We start from the raw sequence: 21,821 nt of genomic DNA, 5'->3' as shown, positions 1-21,821 counted from the left end.
CAGCGGTCAGGACAAGCAGTGGGAGCACAGAGCACGTGGAGGCAGCAGGATAGAGAGGAGACCTGAGGGTGGAGAGGCTCCTGGCTTTTCCACCCTCAGTGAATGACTCAAGGTTTTAAATTGGCCCTTGGAAGGCAGGGAAGGGACAGGACTGGTGCCTTTGCACCCTGCAGAACTCTGTTTGCCAGAGAGCCTTCAGCCATGGTGTGCGCCAGGGGCTCCCGCTCGGCCATCTGCGATCTCCGGGGCTGAGCCAAGGCTGCTGCTCATCCCCGTTCCTGCGCTCCCCGGCTCCCCCTGGGATCCCTCCTGAGCCGGGATATCATCCAGCCCAGACATTCCCCACCCACCGAGACACCCGGAGGAGGAGCCAGAACCAAACTGCTCTTTCATTATTTCAGCCACTTTGCCATCCTTTTCATGTCCTAACAAATGCAAGGGACATTTTCAGCCACAGCACAGCCTCTCCATCAGCAGTGGCAGCCAGCTGAAGGGCTGAGCTAGGAAGGTAGCGAAAAACAGAGATACATTGCAATAGTGTGATTGGGGTTCTTCCATCTGAATGTTGTGACGTTACTATGAAATACCTCTCTGGCAGCCAGTTTAGGTGTGTTATTTATAGCACAGGCTTCCTCAGAGCTTCAAAAGAAGTTTTACAAAAAAAAACCCCAAACCTCTGTTAACTGAATTTCTTACAGGAGTTTCTTTCCTTAGCATTTTACATAAAAATTTAGAAGCAGGTTTTACAAACTACTCAAAATCAAGTGGTTTTTTCTCTTACATAATCACACCAATATCCTTAGTTAACATTTATTCCTGTTAAGAATTTCCTCCCAGTTCAGAAAGAAGTGCTCTTACAGGCACTTAACAGGATAATGGTACAAGAAGTAGAAAGGAAAGCTACTACTGTAACCTGTACTGTCTTTTTTCTTTTTTCCTTCACTAGGAAGGCAGTTCTCATAGGTTGGAATACTTAGTGGCAAAGTATAAAATCTCAATGTTATTGCATTCTTTATCTGAAGACTACTCATGGGAGTTACTCTACTCTTCCCTTATTAAACAATCTTAGAGACTAAGCACATGCTGACAATTCAGAACACAGGGTGATGTGAGGAGAGGGGGAAAAACCCCAACAAAATGTACCAGGCCAGGAAAAAAGGGCAGGAAAAGGAACTCTTACCTTCCTGATGTTGCAGTCAGAGACTATAAGCACGTTAGCAGGGAAGAGGCATCACACTCACTACTCTGACCGAGGTAAACACGCCCTATCTCCAGAACCCTTTCAAATTCTTCTGAGACCCACCCAGCAAAGCTGCACTTCAAGATTTCTGACTGAAGGCAATCCTGATGTCATCCACATCACCCCGTGAAACTCGGCAGCAGCAGCAGTGCCACTGCCTTCCCTGCTCCTTTCAACACAGCAGATGAAGAAATGTTTGAAGTCACGTGGCCTCTGTTGCACGATGAGAATTTGGCTGGCTCTAAATTGCTCCCCACACGCACGGGAGGATGCTGAGCCTGCTGAGGGTGCAGAAAAGGGAGCACCAAAAACATCACTTCACTCTGACAGCTTTTAGATGAAGTGGGGGGTTTTGAATAAAGTTAGAGAAAGGTTTCTGCTCCTATTGAGCACTCTCAGCAGTACTTCCAGCCTCAATCAACTGAATGTTCTACAACAAGTGTTCCAGAGCTCCTCAGAAAACCAAAAATGGAATTTCTGAAATTCCTAAGCAGAAGAAAGCACACACTGAATGTGTGTTTGGTTAGAGAAACCATAGAAACATGGCAGTTTTACTTAACCTATCTGACTGCTTAATTTCTTTTTTAATTCCATGACTAAGGAATCAAGCTGAAAGTCATTCCTCAGCAGCTCTCCCCAGTTTCAAATAACAACAACCTTCAGAAGTATTGACATTCTGGTGGACACATTAATGTGGTGAAAAGAACCTTGCAGAGAAGCCAGGAGCAAAGAACCTTTTATTAGCCTTTTCTTCCTGCTTGCAGTCAGCAAACAGCAGCCCAGGAAATGGGACCAGGCTTGCCAGAGCTGAGCCAAAGCTCCATCTCAGCCAGGCCTCTCTCTGTCAGGAGGAAGGCAGGAGCAGATGGCTGTGGGAGAGCACAAGAATGAAGAAACAGAGCAGCAACTGGTAAGGCCCCCAGCCATCAGTGCTTTGGGGCTCCAAGAGTTCTCAAACCACAGAAGGCTCTGTGGGAACAACAGTGGAGAGGTTCCCTCCTGCAGGCCCTCCTTCCCACAGCTCCTCTGGAGCATCCTGAAACTCCCATCTGAACCCCCAAGCCTGCCATGGAAGAAGATGGGACCCAGGCAATATTTGGAACCTCTTCATTTATTTCCTCTGCTGAGAAAAACGTGGGTTTCCTCAGACAGCATTTCTTTAGGTATTCCATCTTGCAGCTATTACAAGTCTTTGGTCCTTCCATGAAACTGGGAGCACTATTCAATAACCTGATGCACCAGAGAAACATTAAACATGAAAGGGTATTTCAGCAAAGATTATGGCTTGGCTGCTGCTTTAAATGATCTCCAAACTTTCCCACATCTGAATGAACCACTGCTGTGAACCAAGCAGAAGATTTAGGAACTCTCTGCCAATTAGGGAAGCCTAGAGCAAGCTGATTCATACATCACTTGACCAATGCTGGGCCAGGAATGGAAGAGGTAATTGGCACCAACATCTTTCTTATGCTTAAAACCACAATTTCTTCAGTGTTACAATAAATTGCAAAAAAAAAAAAAAAAAAAGTTTGTTTGACTGGAGCAAACATGGGACTGCTACAAAAATAAAAAGGAACACATGTTTTTACACCCTGTTTGAGCAGTATTTGTTAGGCTGGCACCACCTATATAGGATACTATTACAAGATTAAAGATATTCTGTGGTAAGTAACAAGCTAATCATACCCCCTTGATTAAAGTGCCCACTGACCTTACAATTATCCCTGCACCTCTATAGGGCCTATCCTGCAGGAATCTTAAATTTGAATGCTAAAAAAAAAAAATCAAACAAAAAAATCCCTTAGTCTGCACGTCTCACTGAGAAAATAGAAATTTTAAAGTTTAAGTGCTACTGTTTCTTACTTGCAGCACAATATCTACTAATTCACTGGACATTTTAATATAACTAAATATAATAATATAACTAAATATAGCTAGATAATGGAGACATGTATTTGACTCAATTATTTTACATATCACTGGGAATCACGTATACGTTCTCAGTAAAAAAAAGTATTACAACAAAGCAAGAAAAATTCACTTCTTTCAGAAAATGTCACAAAATGTCCCTCTTTTCCAGTCAGCTGAATTAATGTAATAAATTACAGTGAATCCACACAGTGGGTGTGAGCTTTCAGCTGAGGTTCCAAGCAGTTACATAAGAGAGTTTATAGTATTAGTAAACTTTCTCACTGGAGAAAACCCTCCTGGCAAATCTTTGAGACTATTAAATCTTAAGCTCCTAAAATCAGAGCTGTTGTGTGGGGTGGCACCTGCCACACACAACAGGGAAGGAGAAGCAACACCAAAACAATCCCCAAAACCCCAAAGGGTTTCTTTTGTTTCCCTTAATATAAAAAAAAATAAATCCTGGAATTAATGTGGGGAGCCAAAAATAAATGTTTTAGATATACTGTCTGTTAGTACCTAATCATTTTTGCTAACATTTTTGATTCTCTCAATGGTAGAGTGTTAAACAAATCTCAACCATATGTATACATGGAGGAAAAGTAAGAATCAATTTGATCTAATATCTGAATTCTCTCTTTGCCACCAGCAAAACCCATCTCCTTGCCATCAGGAATTCCTTCAAGATTAAACTAAAAAGCCTTGACATTCCTGTACTTTCTGTGCCTGAATCAACAGGAGCCTGAAAATTAATCATTCCAAGTCATGTGTCACAATATCCTAATTCAAAACCTTGTAATCTGTAGTTGAAAAGACAAAATCCTTCTTTTCACAGGAATTCACACCTTCTAATATGCCAGCCTTCCCTTACACAAAAGGAATGAAAAAGTCTCAAAAATCTCTCAGAAAGCTTTTTCCTCAAGATGTTTCCTCCTAGTATGACCTGATTCATCATCCAGATCCTTACAGGGAAAGGTTCACTAAGGAGAGGCTCGTTAGTAATTAATTAGTAATGCCATCTGTCATAAATAAAGACTAGATACCTGATCTTGAATGCAACCATTAAAGCAATAGATATTTATCATCCACAAATGCCATTGCAGGTACAAATGAGGAAAATTTGAACACACAGGCTGAAATCTTCAAATCAATTAAATATTCTGAAATTATTGTTTTAGAACTTGATGAATTTTAGCCAGAAAGAAAACGCATTACTTGGAGAATCTGTGCTTTAGCAATAAGGAGGAAGATGACTTGGGTGAAAGGAGGATGTCAGGAGCAATAATGGAAGGATAAAGTCAGTGCAGGGAAGGAACTCCCTCTGCTGCTGATCCACCCTGCCATAGGCTCTGGATGCCTTAGGAAAAAGGGCTCCAGGAAAAGACCTTACCTGGGGGGGCACTGCCTTCCAACCAGCTTCTCTCACACACTCAACCAGCAAGGCCAGGAACACCACAATTATGCTCCTACAACCCCTGGCTGTATCCATTTAAATACTGAACACACCCTGTATCAATAAGCCTCCTGGACAGGAATTAAGAATCCTCTCCTATGCAGGGGCACAGGGATGGGATTTGCTGGAGAGTTCATCTTCTCACAGTTTGGTTGTGACATTCTTTATGCAAAATCCTAATTGTTTGGTCTTTAAATTATTTTGGTGAGAGCGCTTTTTTTCCTTTCCCTTGATTTAGCATCAACTTGTCCAAGTCCCTTTTCTGTTAACCAGAAACACCAGAAAAGTCAAATATAACTGCTAATCTATATAAGCAACTGCCAGCACGTTTGTTCCAGTACATTTGCAAAGGCAAAAGTCACGTTTTCCTCTCCACCTACAGCACTGCCAATTCACCCAACACTCCTGTGCTGCCACTATCTGAACATCTAGGAGAAGAATTCACTCAATCTTCTGGATGCAGCAATAAGAGATTTAACAATTAATCCAATCAACTCAGTTTTTTTAATCCATCTCCAACAACATAGGAATATCATAGGATTCAAAAAAAATTAATCCTTGAAGCTGGAAGCACTGGTTTAACAACAGTGTGAAAATAAACCTCAACAATTTGTAACACTTGCACGTAAGACAATGCTGCAACATTGTTTGATTACGTTGCTGGGAGACTCCTGGAACATCAATCTTTATTCACCCACAGAAAACATAAAATGTGAGCATTTGCTTGGTGAAACAAAGACAATTCCTTGGATGCTGCACACTCAGCAATTCCCACTTATGCATCAGCTCTAAGTGACAATTACAGAAAATAATTGTAAATAATTGTACAGAAAATAGTGGCATGACACTGGTTAGTGATTTCAGCTGAGGTGAAGAAATCCTCCTTTAAAAGAACCAATGCTCTGTTGAAGGTGACCAAGTACTGGATTCTCCCTTGAAGACATAACTTTTTTAAAAATTTGGTTGAGTTTGGTATTTGCTGCTTAATGTGTCTTTGCCTAACTTTCACAGTAGCTGTAATGGTGTCAGCAGAAAGGCACAAATTCCTTGAAGAATTTAAATATTATCAAGGAAGCCAAGTACTAGAGGTAAATGCCCAGAAAGCATTAATTTCTGTTTCAGTTAAATCCCTGCATGAAGGAACCATGAAAGATCTGTAGTGACAAAGTTACTCCAAGATCTGACAAACCTGGAAGGGGACACTTGAGAAAAAAGTTTTTTCCTTTCCAGCAAGGAAAGAAATATGGACATAGGATTTTGTCATTTGTCTTTTTTTACTTAATCAATATACATTCCTTTGCAAAATAGACTTCAAATTACTATTCATGTATTAATATGTGGCTATTACTTTATCAAATGCTAAGGGCATTTGGAACATTTTAGAAGTTCCACAGAAAATATTAATTTTTAACTCTCAAGAACTAGGATGAGATGGGGTAGATACTTGGACAACTCCAATTAGCAGCTACAATTCCTGACAATTTCAGAACATGGGCCTGCAAACCTTCCCTACAAACTTTAAGGAAGCCACCATTCAGCAGTGTGCACTGTTGAGGTTGTGTGTGCTATTTTTTCCAACAATTCACATTTTTTCCAAATCTCCCTCCTAAAAGGACACTGCTGACTGGCAAAATTCATGTTTTGCAGTACAGGGATAGTAGGAATCAGAAATAACTAAGGATATTGTAATTCTCCATGAAAATTTTTACCATAAAATATATTTTGTTCCTTCCATTTATGATGTAAGCCAGCAGCAAGTCAGCTGGTGCATTCAAGGACATCTCTGTCAGTTATCAGCAATAAACTCATTTACACAACAGTTAAGAAGATAATGACTTAGAAAAGCTTAAATCCCTGAGATGTTTCTCAATGAACTCCAGGTCCATGCCTGCTGTGGGGGCAGAGACAGTAAAAAGCTGCTGCCATCCATTCTGACACACCACTGGCTTCCACCAGGGCTTCAGAGGGAACCAGGCAGCCCACAAGGGTTGAAGAAAACACAGCAAGAATTTACAAACTCATTAGGATAACTCTAAAGGAAAACAGGCTGAAGTAACATTGTTATGACCACAATATATTCACTCCTACTGACACTGTGATAAATCTCTGATACTGACTTCAGAAACCATCCCAGACTGACTCTGGAAGAAGTACAAACAAACTTCTCCTACAGTGATAAACCAGGGAACAACCAAGGCTCCCTATTCCCAGCTTTACAAGGGTACTGCAGGTGTAGAGGTTCCCAAGGTTGGTTTTTATTCTTGTACTACAGGATTAAAACCTGCACGACGAGTCTTAAAAGCAGAATGAAAAGCAGCCATAAAAATATTGGAGAAAATCCAGTTTGAAGAGCCACAATTGTGGAACCACCTGGATTCGGTTATAGCTTCAATCAAGCTCTACCAACATTAAATTAAAAAATACTCTTTTTAAAAAGCACATCCTGTAAGCAACTTCTAGTGCTAACTGCTTACCTCATTAAAGCTTAACTGATTCTATTGATGTTGAAGGTAAACTCCACCAAACTGCATTAATGGCAAACTGTGAACATTTCAGGAGTCCTGAGAGAGAAAACTGTGTCCACACAGGTCATCTGATTGTTCTGTCTGGCTTTGAAATAATACAAGAAAAGTTGACAGCTATCAATACCCAAAGGTAAGGCACACTGACCCAATTCCCAAGCTCTAACTTAACACTGGTAACAGGTTCTGCAGCTGAATTAATTTGTTCTAGGACATGAAATAACAGCTGTGCCTAAAAATTTATATCATTGAAAAAACCCAACCAAAACCTAACCAAACCACTTTCTACACCCACCAATTGATTAAAACACAAATTCTTTAGCAAGGTACTTTTTTTGTGGTTGGTTTTCTCAGTACAGCCAAAGAAGTCCAATCCGCCTTCATGGTTCACCCTCAATTTGTGTGCAATAAAAAACCCCCAACTCCTCAATTTAACTCCATCCCAGCTCATACATGGTAAAATATCAACACATTAAGGTATCTAGTTGTCAGATACAAACTATGTTCACCCACTTTTACAACTAAAACATTCTAAAAATTAAAACAGTGGCTTTCTGAGAAGGGAAACATAACTTCTAATACTTCTAATAATCAGGTGGGCACACAATCAGCCTCAAGCCTGTAAGAATTAAATACAATTGGACTGCAACTGGATTTGCTGTATTTAAAAAAATCAGGTTATGGACACCTACATTTCTTGCTACATTCTACACACTGTCCTGACATGTCTAAACTCTTTATAAAACCCTATACAGTTGTAGTAATCACTGACAAATAAGCCTAGGATTTATCCAAAATTATCATACACCACTCTACCTTTCCCACTCAGCTTATCATATCAGTGTCAGAGATATTGCTGCAATTTAGATACTTCCAACTGGCAAAGTGTAGATCAAGAAATGCTGAACAATCTTTTACACTGAATCTTATGTTCAGTGTAAACAACAGAATTACCCAATTAAAATAAACTAGTCAGCAAAGTCTAGATTAGAAAAGGAGTGAGGATAGTGGAAAGGATTTCACTGAAGTATATGCACCTACCTACTTGTGAAAATTGTGAACTTGAGAAACTCTTGCTCAACCACCTTGCCCATGGCACTTCCTGTGTTTGAACTGAAAAAGTTCCCAAGTTGTCTGGAGCTGCAGCTCTGAACACGCCCAGAGGGATTTTAGTCCTGACAGAAATGAGCAACTCAGCAGCCACAGCACAACTGGGCTCAAACAAAGAGAGGCCAGGCACGCTGCTGCCCTGGACAACTCCGGGTTAGCTCTCAGCTACAGCAACTGCAGGCTTGAATGGAAAGGTTTCCATTCCTTGACCTTCCCACCCACCCCTCTGCACAACAGCTGTCTTGGTCTCAGGAAGAAACCACGGTACAGCAAACACCCAGAATATTCAGATCTCCTTCATGCCAGTGAAGAGGATCACTCCTTCCTACCTGAAATACTGCTGTCACCCTGGAGGGGTAAGACAGGTCCAAACCTCTCTGTCTGTGCACTCATACCATTCCAGGGGCACTGGAACTGCCAGCTCAAGGATCCCATGAAATACATCCAGTTTTCTTCCCCTCCCAGTTGCATTGATGGTCAGGGCTAAAGACTAATCTAGAAGATGGCCACAGATTTGAAGGTCAGCAACCTTCTCCAGAGACTGCTCAGCTCATCTCAGCATCTGTTATAATTTAACACTAAATTTGTATTCAAAGGGAAAAGAGCACTTGTTCTCAGTCAGAACAGAGCACTTACCTTCAAGAGCAGATCCTGAGAGGAAAGCTGCTTCCCACAGCTCTGAAGAGGTCTGAGGTTTCCCCAGTGCTCCTGCTGTCAGTACTTTCCCAGTGCCTAACCCCTGGCAGATCATTACAAGCTGCAGGGTAAATGAAGCAGCATCAGGTGCTTTCCTGCTAAGTGCAACTGCCTTGGATCCTGCTCTGAACTCGCTCCCCCAGGCAAACTCTCAGACACTCACTCTTCTGGTTATTCAAATTACATCTAATAAAAGATATAAGTATAACAATTTAACATCTTCAATATCCTCACTGCACTGGAGTCACTTATTTTCTAATTCTCTGATTTATTAAATATACATACTATATTTATAGGAAATGCATGATGGATGCAAAAAAATCTGTTGGAATGTCACTTCTGCATCACCTAAGCTTAGTTAAAGTTATAATGCTCAACTAAAATTTTCCATAGACAATATATGCTTTAATTTCACATCTCCTTTTTCTTTTAATTAAAGGGATATAGACATCTGAAGGTCCACTTTGAGCAATGCACCAATGCAGAACACACAGGATGAACAGTAAACTGTCCCCAGCTAGATTATTTTATTTAGCCCAACTTCTAAGCAGTCAAGTGTTGCATTAACTTTGCCCTGAGTCCATGAACCACTACTAATCTGGCAATGAACTAAAAATAGAATGGCATTGAGTATAATTGACAATACTTTAGCATATATTTTTGAAATGCTTTCACATGAGTTATTTATTACAAAAAGTTGAATATCCAACAACTAATCCTTATTTACTGTACATTGACATACACACCATGAATGAGCTTAGGCCCCTCAGGTCATGGATCATATCACTGGATGCAATCCCAGATTTTAGGGTTCCAACCAAATCCATGTTCACCCTGCCTGAGGTTAAATGCACTGACTGGTGCAAGAGGCATGAGGCAACAAGTCATTAATCTCATGGAAATATTCCCTGGTGAACTTGTTTAAAAAAACCCACAAGAACACTTTGGATTATTGTGGATTCATGGATTTATTCATCTTCTCAACCTGGCTCAGCAGTTTCAACAATGCAGATGGATTATATGGGAAAAGATTTCTTCTCTGCAACCTAGAAATAGCCTCCTGCAGCTCTTCCAGACACTTTGTTGATTTGTAAAGCATTACTCTGAGGGGAGCAATGTTATCTGGAGACGCCATACGAGTCCAACAGGATGAGGCAGGAGATCCCTTCAGTTTCGGAGGCGACACTTCAGAGGTGCGTGAATTCCGGTCATCATCTCTGCAGCTGCAACCTGCTTGCCTCCTCCTCACCTCACCCTCATTGTTTGAAGGCAATTGCTTTGTGTTTACCAAACACTCTTTTCCATCTGATTCCACCTCCGAGTCCTCTGAGCTGTCATAATTAACCAGGCTTTGAAGAGGAGCGAGCAGGGACGCGCTATCAGTGCGGGTCAGTGAGTCAGACCGGCTCCGCTCTGCAGCCCCATTATCACCCTGCCGTGCTGTAAACACCGGGCAGTTGTGAGGAGCCCAAGCCCTGGCACTCCGTGGCTCTGCTGCACAAACAGCACTCTGCAAACTCGGCCCAGCCACGCAGCTCTGCCTGGCAGAACAAACTGCGTGCAAAGCGCCGTGCCTGGAATCGAAATGGTCACAGACCTCCACAAAGCGAGGCCACTCCTTCCCAAGGAGCTTCAAGTACCTGACCAAGTACTCCAGAAAGCAAGTTTCTGATGAAATCAGAAAATCTAGAAGTACTGTGGAATCAAATGCAATCTTTTCCAGAAAAAATAAAAAGATACAGTGTGGGTTATATCCACCTGCATGCACAAGGAACTGCCAGGATTCCTCCTCTTTGGGGCTTAGGTTATCAGCAACACCACGCCGGAACCTGAAAAGTAAACCAGGAAATAATTTAGTGGAAGTTTACAATTTTTTTTTTTTAAAGCAGCAATATCCAGATGAATTCTTGCTATTTTCTTTAATTTTGTGAAAATTAAGAACAAATAGAGAAGTTTTTTGTATCAGAGTGAGAAAGAATGAAGGCAGCTGGGACCAGGAGATGGGACAGCTCAGGAAGCCAAAGCATTTAAAGCAGGAAGAGCATTCCTTAGGAAACCTTCTGCAGTAAACAAAGGTACTTACAACACATCAACTGTACTTTAATATAAATATGAAAATCTTATTTGAATATTTTTGTTAATCTGAATTCAGGCTAACTTTCAGAATGTTACACACACTGGAAGAGGAGCCTACTTGTAGTTAAGAGTCTAAGAATTGTGTGTGTCTAAGGTATTACTTGCATTATCTTCCCACCTGAAGCTTGGGAGCCTTGTATAAATCAGCATAATATCTTGTATGGTAATTTAAACAACAATGAAGCATTGTACATCCAGGACAAATCATGAAGAACAGTTCTCAGTTGTTAGCAAGAACCATTTTTATCAAGTAGCTGGAATTCCCATAGGGCCAATCCTTATAAACTCAGCCAGAAGTACCTGAATTATTGAAGTTTAATTCTAATATCCCATTCTTGTCAAACCTTCAGTGTTGTAAGGAAGCAATCTTGCTTTTTATCTGTAACCACTATTTTAGACATGAAGTCAATTATCCTGAATTACAGGATATGATAAATTATTTAGTAGGAAACTTGCACAACTCCTATCTCCATCCAAAAAATACTTAAATTATCAGCTCTTACACCACACATTATTACATCATCCTGAGGTTTGGGGGGCAGGGGGGGGTTAAATTATTAAAAATTAATTTTCCTTCCAACAAAAGCAACCAATGGGAATGTCCCAGTAACCTCACTGAAGTACAATTCTTCACAGCTCTGTCAGAAATAAAAAGATACACTGACCTATCAAGTTTTAAATAGATGAGCAATAAAGCTTTAGCAGCTTCCCACATGTCATCATCCTGCTCCATGAAAACCAAGGAGAGCCATTCACAGTGATGCCCAGCTGGGGAAGGCTTCCCATGACTCCTCCAGAACATCAGCACCTGGCACATGGAGCTCTCAAAGTCTCCTGGAAAACAAAATTAATCATCAACTTTGCTATACATTTTTATTGCCAAACAACACACACTATTTTTTAAATTAACAGTGCATAACAGTTTATGAATGCAGTTCTCTCCTTAGCTCAACTGATTTATCACAGCATCAAATTTTATAGATTAGTTCTTGGTGTTTTAGCGCAGTAGCTTACTCATAAAAATCACTTTGTATTCATTAGACAGAGACTCTTTCCCTTAAGTCAAAAAACTTACACTTTCAATACTAATGAGATACTACAGAGCAGTTTTTGATGTTACATAGCACACACTCAATGTTTAGAAAACAGAAAATTTTCCTGCAACATTGAAATCAATTTTAGTTACTGCACCACTACGTGATTTTTCTTAATATTTGACTTTAGGATTTGTTTTTCCTCCCAGCATATAATAGGAACATCAAATTATCTTTGTTATTAATAGATACTCTTCAGACTGAAACTCTTCCCTATAAACCTGGAAATGATTCTCAAAATTGAAATTAATTAAAGTTAAGCCACTTTAATCCATGTTAATGAGAAGATCAAGCAGCTTCCCGGAAGGGAAATTAGCATATTAAAGCATTTAGGTGCTTGTTTTAAACACTTCCTGTAATTTCACTAAAATAAGGAAGTACCATTCTTTTCAGATTGAAATTCCTCTTGACAGTTGGGGTGTTTGAATCTAATTAAAAAACTCATTTTTATGTCATGAATCTGGAAAAGAAAGGAGAATGAGAAAGAATTTTCACAGAGATATCTAAAATGGATATAGCCTACATTTTTTCTTTTCACTTGCTGTTACACAGTCTCAGTCTCCATACATTTTTTCAGAAGGTGGATCACAAATATTCTTTACAAATACCTAAAAATCTTTAAGAATGCAACTGACATCACAAATATAACATCTTCCAAAAATCTGGAAAAAGTTTCACAAGCTGTCTTATGGAAGCTGTAACTCTTTCACATGGATGAATTAAAATTGATTTTAGGCTTGCTACCTAGTATAGAAATATAAAAAGTAAAATATTTATGTCTAGACCTTCTAAATACATTGAGGCATTTTAGTAAAGTGCTGTAAAATTTCACCCTTGTTTAAAAAGAAGCAGAAATTACTTTTGGCCACATCATCAGTAAATAGATGATTGTGCCAGCCCAGCCCTGGCACTGGAGCAGCTCTGCCCTTCTCCTGCCCAGCCCCTCACTCAGCCAGCAGGGCAGGAATGCTCACACCTGCTAACTGGAAGGGCCAGATGGGTCAGCCAGGCTGAAAAACAACACAACCATTTACATGGGGAGGATGTGGAGCTGCTGGAGCCAGTCCAGAGGAGGCCACAGAGATGCTCTGGGCCAGGCTGGGAGAGATGGGGGTGCTCACCTGGAGAATAGAAGGCTCCAGGGAGACCTCAGAGTCCCTTCCAGGGCCTAAAGGTGCTCCAAAAGAGCTGGAGAGGGACTTGGGACAAGGGCCTGGAAGGAGAGGACAAGGGGGAATGGCTTCCCACTGCCAGAGGGCAGGGTTAGATTGGATATGAGGAAGAAATTCTTCTGAGAGGCTGGTGAGGCCCTGGCACAGAGCCCAGAGAAGCTGTGGCTGCCCCATTCCTGAAGTGTCCAGGCCAGGTTGGACAGGGCCTGGAGCACCCTGGGATAATGCAAAGTGTCCCTGCCCATGCAGGGCTTGGAACTGGATGATCTTTAAAGCCCCTTCTAACCCAAGCCATTCTGTGATTCTGTGTCCCCCAATTTCCCTGTGCCTTACTTTGGAGCTTCATTGTTTTTATTTACCTGTCTATACCCCAGCTGGCTTTGCCTCATGGCATTACTTGGCTGACAGTAATGCCTTGTACCTTCAGTGAAATAAATACATAATGGTGCTTAAAGCTCTACCTCCACCTTAGAAAAGAGAAGAGTGTTACCTGCAGCTCCTTTCAGTTCCCCACCCTGAACTGAGCAGATGCTTGTGCTAGGGACTCTTCTTGTCCAGCTGAAGAAGAGCCTGGTGTTCTCAAGCTGGCTTAATGGTTGTAACAGGTAAAAATTTCAATCCCAAATGCAGCTGTTTCAAGCCCAACATATTGCAGGGCCAAGGATTTGATAAAATGCAAGGAGACAACTAATTAGGCAGGACACAGCAACAGCAGTTTCTTGGGTGGGTCTTCTCCTTCCTCCCTCCCACCACCACTAATTCAGCTGAAATCTATTTACAGTCTTAATGAGCTGTGACTACAAAATCTAAAAGCTCAAACTCTTGCTGCTTAATGAACAGAATTTAAATGGACTGTTACCTTTGATTTCTGCTTCTGTTGCAGAGTTGTGAATCTTGAATTCCAGTGCTTTAAGCACAACCAGACTTAAGGCTCTGAGAGCAGTTTGGTCAGAAGCACCTTGAGAATCATGGCCAGGAACAGTTTCACTGCTTCCAAAGTAGCTGGACTTCCCACTGAGTGGGATCTGATTAAGCCAAGTCAAATTCACAACCTGCAGAACAACATTACTCAGTGCAAGCATATCCTCACACCAAGATGGGCTTTGTAAGAACAGGGATCCACCTTTAGCATCTTCTCTAGACTTGCAAAGGACACATTTTTTAAGGAGCAAAATGAATTTCTTCTTGATTACATAAGGAATCGATGAGCTAATAACATTGAGGATATAAGAAACTTTCAAAAATAAAATTCTCTGGCACCGGAATGGTATTTCCAGTTCAACTCTGGAAACCAAAAGTGCTTCAAGCAGATCTATAAAACTGATCAGATTGTTTGTAGCTTCAGAATAAGGTGAAGTGTAGTGGTGACTGTCAAAATGATGGAGCAGGATGGCATTATAAAACCCTTCAAGCACTGCATCAAGAGGAGCCAACAGCTTCTTCAAAGCACCTACGGCAACAAGAGGCACGTGATTGACCTGAAGTGTTACACATAAGTCAGTAAATAAGAAATTAATCTGTGGTAGTGTGCTGTTAAGTTTCTTGTGTTATTCCCCCAATTTATGTATTGTTCTCCCCTATTATGTGTAAAATGGTTTCGTTCCCCCTTCTTTCCCGCCACTGCTAGCCTGTCAGCTAAGTTGCTATAGCAACCGCTATTCATAGTTGCCGATATGTGATTGCTCCTCCCCTGGTTTCCCTTATAAGTGAAAGTTGTTTCCTCCCTGTCCAGTCAATCACTCCCTTCCCTTCTCCTTCACACAAGAAACTTAACAGCACACTACCACATTAATCGGTGTTGTGACTACTTTCAGAATATCAATATGTTCAAAGCACTACATTGGAACAGCACTTTGTCACCCCCCGTATAAGGGAGGGCAGGGGTGTCCTGGAGCCGAACCATTGCCGAGGAACGCCGGGTGAGCGGCTCCTCCTGGCGGCACCGCCGGTACCTGCTCGGGCTGCGGGCGCGTCCTTCCGCGTCTCCTTGAGAATCGCCGCCAGGGCCCACAGGCAGCCGGGCAGCCCCGCAACCCCCGGGAACCCCGGCAGCGCCGCCAGGCTGAAGCTCAGCCACGGCACGTTCACAGCGTCCTGCGGAAAACAATGCCAAACCCAGTCACGGATGCTGTCAGCTGTTATGCAAATGACATGAAATCATAGTACAATGATTTCAAATTTTATATTAAAAAGGTTGAAATGTAGGCACAGACAAAACACAGGTAGAAACAACTGGGTAGTCTGTCCTGGGCCATTAATTAGGTCTTTAATTATAAACATGAAGCAACATATGCATGCAATAGAAATTATCTGTATGTTCCAAAAAGGGAAAACCAAACCTCCTAATGTCATGTGACCTACCCAAAATCAGATAATTCTGTAGACAGACCAGATCTGAACTCATAATTCCCAGACAACTTGGCGAGAAATATTACAAACATAATTATGAAATAAATCTGTGCTCAGGATGCTACTATGGAGACTGCAATACATATTCACTAAATATACAGCAAATTAAAGAAAAAAAAACTCAAGTAATTGGGTTATTCAAGCAAGAGCATACACCAAGGCATTTTATTAACTTCCAAGAGGCTGTTATTTAGTTTTATCTACTGCATCACCCAACAGATACCAAGGAACTGTAAAATACTGATAGCCTAGATCATGGCTTTTTTAATAACTGTATTGCAACCTTAAAGAGATTCTTGTCATCTACACCCATTTTACCTTAAATGAGTTCCATAAAATTCCAGATTTTTATAGATTTTTTTATATATAAAAGACACTATGTCTCTGTTACACACCAGATCTCCTGGCCTTCTATACTCCAGGCTTCCTCCAACACTGTTGACAAAGTTTCTCAGAAAATACAAACACTAGAAAAACTTGGCTGTAGAGTGAAATGGAACAATGTGCAGGCACAGGTTCACCAAGCCATTTTTTGAGCTGTGAAGTGATGCCACACTCACCTCTTCCTTCAGCTGGAAATACACAAGAGATGCCAAACTTTGTGAGGCCATGTGAGATAACAGCCGATCATCAGAACCCAGCAGGTGAATCTGGAGACAGGTAAAAAAGGTAAAAATCTCTAAGGCATACCCCTATTTATTTTCCTCCTTGCCGAAAGAAATCTTTCAGGATTTACCAATTTTGAGTCAATTTTTGCCTCCTTCAGAAGAAGAACAAAGATTTCACAGTACTTCTGTCTCGTGTGGAGCTCAATCTCCTGGGACTCTGCTTTGGCCACCATCATTTTGATCAGGGTGAGCTGGAGCAGCGTCACCTCCCGGGGGCAGAACGAGGAGCTCATGTTTGCAAAGCTCCTGGATAAATCATCTGTGGCAGGGACAACATCTGACATATCAGAGTCCTGATGGCTCCCAGTGCCACCAGCAGTCGGTGGCAGATGCTGCTGGTGACAGGATCCATCTCCTCCTGGTGGCTGCTCAACACACAGATTCATTAAAGAGGAATAATGACGGCTTTCCCTTGCTAGGGGGATGCCTGCCAGGACATCCTTATACATCTGCTGCAGGAGAGAGATCTTCATGATGAGATCATGCAATATTCCACAAAATCCTGTGTGGCTTCACTGATTGCTCACAGCAAATCAGCTTCCAGGTCACTTTAATCCAGTCACAAAAATAGGAGCACCACTGGGCATTTCTCTTCTAAGTCACCTATAAATAAAACATTCTGCTGTTACTTTGCAAGCAACTGCAAAATATAAAGGAACAACAAATTTTCAGAGTTAATGCTACCATTATTAAACTTGTTTTGAAAATGCAAATTCAGCTGCACAAAACTGTCTCAGTGAGACATTAAAATGAAGAATTCCCATGCTGGGAAGAAGTTCACAGCTCCAGTATTATATGACCAAAGTTCATTTGCTGGAATTAACAAACCCAAAGATGATTGTTATTAGGGGCTACTTCAAAGATATGAGAACTTGGACTACATTGCTAAAACTGCTAGAACCTAAACTGTTTTGTGACAGATGCCTTCAAAAACAGGCATCAAATTTCAGCTGCAAATTTTCCTCTGAGCTGGCAATGTTCATTGCTCCACTGAGGCTGGAACTGAAAACAGCTCTCAAAAAAATGGAAGCCAAAGGGAGGACAAGTCCTGACTTCTGCTGCACACAGGCTCAAGGTGGGCTGACCTCCAGGGCACACCCACAAAGAAGCTGAAAATTAAAGAATAATTTAAAAACAGAGCGCAAAATTTATTAAGAGCCAATAAAACATTTAAACATATTCAGGAAAGGTAAAAAAATTGTCTTTATCCCCCTGTCAATGGAAGACATCCTTCAATTACAGCACTGGAAGATTTGCTACAGCTTAAAATGAAGAGTTACTAAGAATTCAAATCTCTGCATCAAGTGTGAGCACCTGAGCCCTCACAATTTTCTGGGTAGTATGTAAATGGCCAAACAAATACCCCATCTTCTCAGGAAAAAAAAAAAATCAACAACAAACCCTTAAAGATATCAGGGTTTCTTTTTCACCTACATTCAGAGTGATGCTCATTTGTAATATTTACCTTCTTAGAGCAGTTTTAACATGCTCTTTTAATTAAAATCAACAAACTCATTACCTTTATCTATGGTGAAGTTAGGAGTGGAACTAAAGTTGATTATAGGAATTTTCATACTTTTTTCATACTTTGCATACTTTTTTGATCCCCATCTCTAAGTCTGGCATAATCAACCAGGTAGAATTGCAGGCAGAATTCCTGCAGCCATCCACCTGTAGTTGGCTTTTACTTAAGTACTGCAATTCCTCTTTCTTACCAAAAGAAGAAAACAGTTCAGTCTTCCAACCAGCAAGAAATTCTAAGTTTTACCTGCATTTGTCATCAGATCAAATATTTTAAATTACTAGTTCTTTTTAGCAGAATATTAGAAAAGAATGAAATTGTAAAAGTCAGTATATGAGGCATTTCTGTTCTAGCTTATAATCTTGACAAGTTTTAAAAGTAACATCAAACATTGGAAATTACACCTTCATTTTTACAAACCTGATTTTTTCCTTGCAACTGAAGCCTGGATTGACAAAATGGCTTCCCAAAGGCACAAAGGATCAGAGGTAGCCCAAGATGTGCCATCCTGACTCATCACTTCTCCCACCATCAGGAAGCATTTCCTTCAGAAAAGAAACTAAAATGTGAGAGCGTGAAGATGCCTGCAGGAGTAATCTACAATTCCCTCTGGTGTGATATTTTTAAAGACACATTCAGCAAGGGCTGACCTGGAAACTCCAAAATGTTACAGCATGTTCCTCACCTGATAAAAGCAAGAACCCTTCCCCCATCCTTTCCCATACTCCACATTTTGCTGGATGTTAAGAATAAATCTGGTATTTCAGGCAATAAATTCCCTCTTCATTTGCAGAATCTTTTCAGAATTCTACTTGAGGTGGAAATTTATGACCTGAAACCTCACAAAATTCCTCCAGAAATCACTCTGAATATTTTATATAGCTATTGTTCCCATCCTTGAGCTTGATTTCTTCCTAAATGAATACTTAATAAAGTCAAATCATCTTAGCACATTTACTCCTGTTTTGGAGATCAGCTGGAATTATCACCTCACGCGGTGGATGAAGAGATCTCATGCACAAATTCACACAATTCAGCAGGGTGGTTAAGGCAGAAGGGAGTCAGAACTTTTCTAGGACACTCCACTGTGGGATTCCACCTCCACCACACGGTGCAGGCTGTGCCTTCCTGCATCCTCCCAGAACACATTTGTGTCCCACCATTAATCTGCAAACTTTACAAAGGCATCTCTAAGATATGCCTCACTCACACATGACAACAGCGCACAAACGTGAGCCATTGAAGGAAATGAAAAGTGAGGGGGCTTATTTTGAAGGCATTTACTTCAAAGAGGGAGAAAATATCAGACAAGGACTAAATTTGTTTCAGACACAGCACGAGAGTGAAAAGCTCAAAGCTGAAGAGCAAAGAAAAGCAGTGACAAACTCCAACCCTTATTTGTATTATTTATCTGAGCTACTCACGACAGCATCTAAAAACCAATTAAGGCAACGCCTCACAGAGCCAGACTCCCGCATAAAGAGGAACAGTTCTAAAAACCTGATATAGAGACTGATCACATAAAAGACAGAAAGGAAAACTACCCAGAACATAAGAAACAAACAAAAAAAGGGGGTTTGTATGTTACTTTCATCATTAATAATGCTTTAAAATCAAAACCAAAGTCAAGTGGAGCTGCAAACAGAATGAGGGAAGAAACTTATGCCTCTTCACTTATATCTCTGAGTTATTGTGTGTCAATATAAACCATTTGTGTTAGTAAAAGAAAAAAAAAAAAAGGAAAATGTGCTATCGACAATGTTAGTTCAGTCAAATTAGTCAGGAATTGTTCCCTGTAAGGGTGGGCAGGCCCTGGCACAGGTGCCCAGAGCAGCTGGGGCTGATCCTGGCAGTGCCCAAGGCCAGGCTGGACAGGGCTGGAAGTAACCCGGGACAGTGCAAGGTGTCCCTGCCATGGCAGGGGATGGAACGAGATGACCTTAAAGGCCCTTTATTCTAGAAAAAACTATCCAAAACCCCATCCTAGTGTCATTATAAAATTGTATCTGATAAAGCTAAATGAAACCTGAGCCCATGACTTTTGGGTACGAATCTGAAGCCTCTGGATCTGTTTATAATCATAGCATTTAAGGAATAAAATACACTTTGGACTCCTTGTACCCGCAATGATTTCGTAGGCTCATCTCGCAATAAATAAGCTTCTGCTCAGTGCTGAAATACTGTAAACGCCTCTAAATTCGTGTCATTTCCTTCCAGACTTTGCAAACAAGCTGAGCAGCGCAATCCCTGTTCACTGTGTCACCTCAGCACGCCGGGCGCTTTGGCTGCAGCTCTGCCGGGCGCCCTCAGTCCCCGCCGGCAGGACCCGGACCCCCCTCACCGGCCCTGGCAGCGCTGGGAGTTCATCAGAACCGCGACACTCGGGGTGACAGAGCGAGCACGGAGCCACCGCTCCTCCAGAGCCCCGGCCTGCCGGGCTGAGGGCGGCCGAGGCCTCCCGCCCAGCCACCAGCTCGGCATCCGCACAGCGCAGAGACCCCCGGCCCCCCCAACCACGCGGCGACCCTTCCTTCACCCGCCCGCTTCCCCCTCAGCCCCCCCCGGGCTCCCCCTCAGCGCCTGAGCCCGTTTCGTCCCTCAGCCCCTCCCGCCACCGCATCGCTCCCCAAGGCCCCGCCCCCGTACAATCAAGCCACGCCCATAAAGCATCAGCCCCGCCCCTCCCGATGCGGACCCGCCTCTTTCGCTCCAGGCCGCGCCTCTCGCCCCTCCGGTCCGCACACCCGCGGCCCCGCTTAGTCACCCCGAGCCGCGGAGCGCCCGGGCCCGTCCCCGCCCCGCTGCCCGGCGGCCGCTGCCAGGCAACTCGCGCCACTCACCCGCCCCCGGCGGACCGCGAGGCCCAAACTCCGCTCCGTCACAGCGCCGGAACCGCCGCCGCCGGCCCTTGTCGCAAAGCCACCCCCCCACTCCTCCGCGGCTTTACGGCAGCGGGGCGGAGCCGCAGGGCGGGGCCGCGTCAGCCCGGCGGCCAATGGGACGCGGCGGCGGCGCGCGGGCGGGGGCGGGCCCGCCGTCAGCCCGGCAGCCAATGGCGGCGCGTCGGCGGCGCGCGGGCGGGGGCGGGGCCGGCGCGGCGGGCGCGGATTGGCCGCGGCGCGGGTCAGTCCCCGCCCGCCGACCCCGCCGCGAGCCGAGGGGGGCGGCCCGGAGCGAAGTGTCCCCGCTCGGCTCGGCCCCCCCGACCCCCCGCCCGCCGCCGCCACCAGCGCGGGGGGCGGCCGCGCCCGGGGCCCCCGGCCCGCCCCGCTCCGGCACGCGGGTCACGCAGGTAACCCCGGCTGCCCCGGGGTCCCTCGCGGCGCGGGGAGGGGGGGGCGCGACCCCGTGGCCTCCCCTCGCCGACACCGGGCAGCCCCTCCGGCGGGTGCGGGGCCGTGAGGGGAGCCCCCGCCGCTCCCTCCGGGAAGGGCTGCGCAGCCCCCCGCCGCCCCTGCCCGCTCCCCCGGCCGGCTCCGGGCCGCCCCCGGGGCTGCCCAAGGAGGGGGGTCCCCGTCCCCAGCCCCCGGCGGCGCCCCCGGTGCCTCGGCGGCCGCCGGGCCTTGGGGCTGTGCGCCGGGGCTTGGCCGGCTTTTTGTGTGTGTGTGTGTGTGTGTGTGTGTGTGCGCGCCGCTGACGGCTCCTGGAGCGTGAACTCCTGCGAGGGAGAGGTTTGGTTTCCCAGCAGCTCAGCTTTCTGGGTTACTTCCTGTCCCATTCTTTAGCACTTATCTTTACTTCCATTCCCTGGAGGAGCTGCCTTGACAGGGCAGCGGTCCTGCCGTTATTATCCCTTCAACTCCTCAGTATCCTGGGAGAGTGTCCTCCTTTTCCAGGAGAGATCCCGATTTTGATGAATAACCCCTTTCCTTCCAAATTTGTGAAGGCTCT

General features: G+C 43.6%; 3 protein-coding genes across 10 annotated transcripts in view; 1 reads left to right on the top strand and 2 right to left on the bottom strand.

The window, feature by feature from the left end:
* Positions 1-9,793, bottom strand: part of CERS3 (ceramide synthase 3) — a 42,650-nt gene extending 32,857 nt beyond the window's left edge. For 2 of the 3 annotated variants that reach the window (XM_026791241.2, XM_074549181.1), the window contains exons 1-2: positions 9,676-9,793; positions 7,076-8,990 (exon numbers count right to left, since the gene is read on the bottom strand). In XM_026791241.2, coding sequence (XP_026647042.1) covers positions 7,076-7,080 — 5 coding nt within the window. In that variant the 5' untranslated portion in view covers positions 7,081-8,990; positions 9,676-9,793. Of the gene's footprint in view, positions 1-1,180; positions 2,751-7,075; positions 8,991-9,675 lie in introns of those variants that run through there. The other variant, XM_026791242.2, reaches the window with a different exon arrangement.
* Positions 9,596-20,910, bottom strand: LINS1 (lines homolog 1). 5 transcript variants are annotated; one of them, XM_074549176.1, is made up of 8 exons: positions 20,771-20,910; positions 18,351-18,475; positions 16,477-17,011; positions 16,301-16,390; positions 15,284-15,425; positions 14,191-14,781; positions 11,731-11,899; positions 9,596-10,758 (listed from the first exon to the last, which is right to left on the bottom strand). In XM_074549176.1, exons 3-8 carry the CDS (start codon positions 16,879-16,881, stop codon positions 9,879-9,881), a joined length of 2,277 nt encoding a protein of 758 aa, XP_074405277.1. In that variant the 5' UTR covers positions 16,882-17,011; positions 18,351-18,475; positions 20,771-20,910; the 3' UTR covers positions 9,596-9,878. The 5 variants fall into 5 exon arrangements, with proteins under 5 accessions (XP_074405277.1, XP_074405279.1, XP_074405278.1 ...); XM_074549178.1 differs by lacking the exon at positions 20,771-20,910 and adding an exon at positions 20,626-20,728; XM_074549177.1 differs by lacking the exon at positions 20,771-20,910 and adding an exon at positions 20,052-20,453.
* A 138-nt stretch (positions 20,911-21,048) lies between these two features.
* Positions 21,049-21,821, top strand: part of ASB7 (ankyrin repeat and SOCS box containing 7) — a 28,688-nt gene continuing 27,915 nt past the window's right edge. Inside the window, exon 1 of one of the 2 annotated variants that reach the window (XR_012582081.1) lies at positions 21,049-21,222. The gene's annotated coding sequence lies outside the window, so the exon portion shown is untranslated. The remainder of the gene's footprint in view (positions 21,223-21,821) is intronic. The other variant, XM_074549174.1, reaches the window with a different exon arrangement.

The sequence above is a fragment of the Zonotrichia albicollis genome, chromosome 11 (genome assembly GCF_047830755.1).
Source record: "Zonotrichia albicollis isolate bZonAlb1 chromosome 11, bZonAlb1.hap1, whole genome shotgun sequence".
Taxonomy (NCBI): Eukaryota; Metazoa; Chordata; class Aves; order Passeriformes; family Passerellidae; genus Zonotrichia; species Zonotrichia albicollis.
Note: the sequence above shows the minus strand (reverse complement) of the source record. Positions and strands in the feature narration are given on the sequence as shown.

Bases quoted from the DNA above. Each gene is read 5' to 3' on its own strand.
- LINS1 (XM_074549176.1), bottom strand. From the start codon at position 16,881: ATGAAGATCTCTCTCCTGCAGCAGATGTATAAGGATGTCCTGGCAGGC. The intron at 14,782-15,283 runs GTACCGGCGGTG...TTGTTGCCGTAG, and splicing joins CGCGCCCGCAGCCCGAGCAG to GTGCTTTGAAGAAGCTGTTG. The intron at 11,900-14,190 runs GTAACAGTCCAT...TTTGTTTTCCAG, and splicing joins AACAGAAGCAGAAATCAAAG to GAGACTTTGAGAGCTCCATG.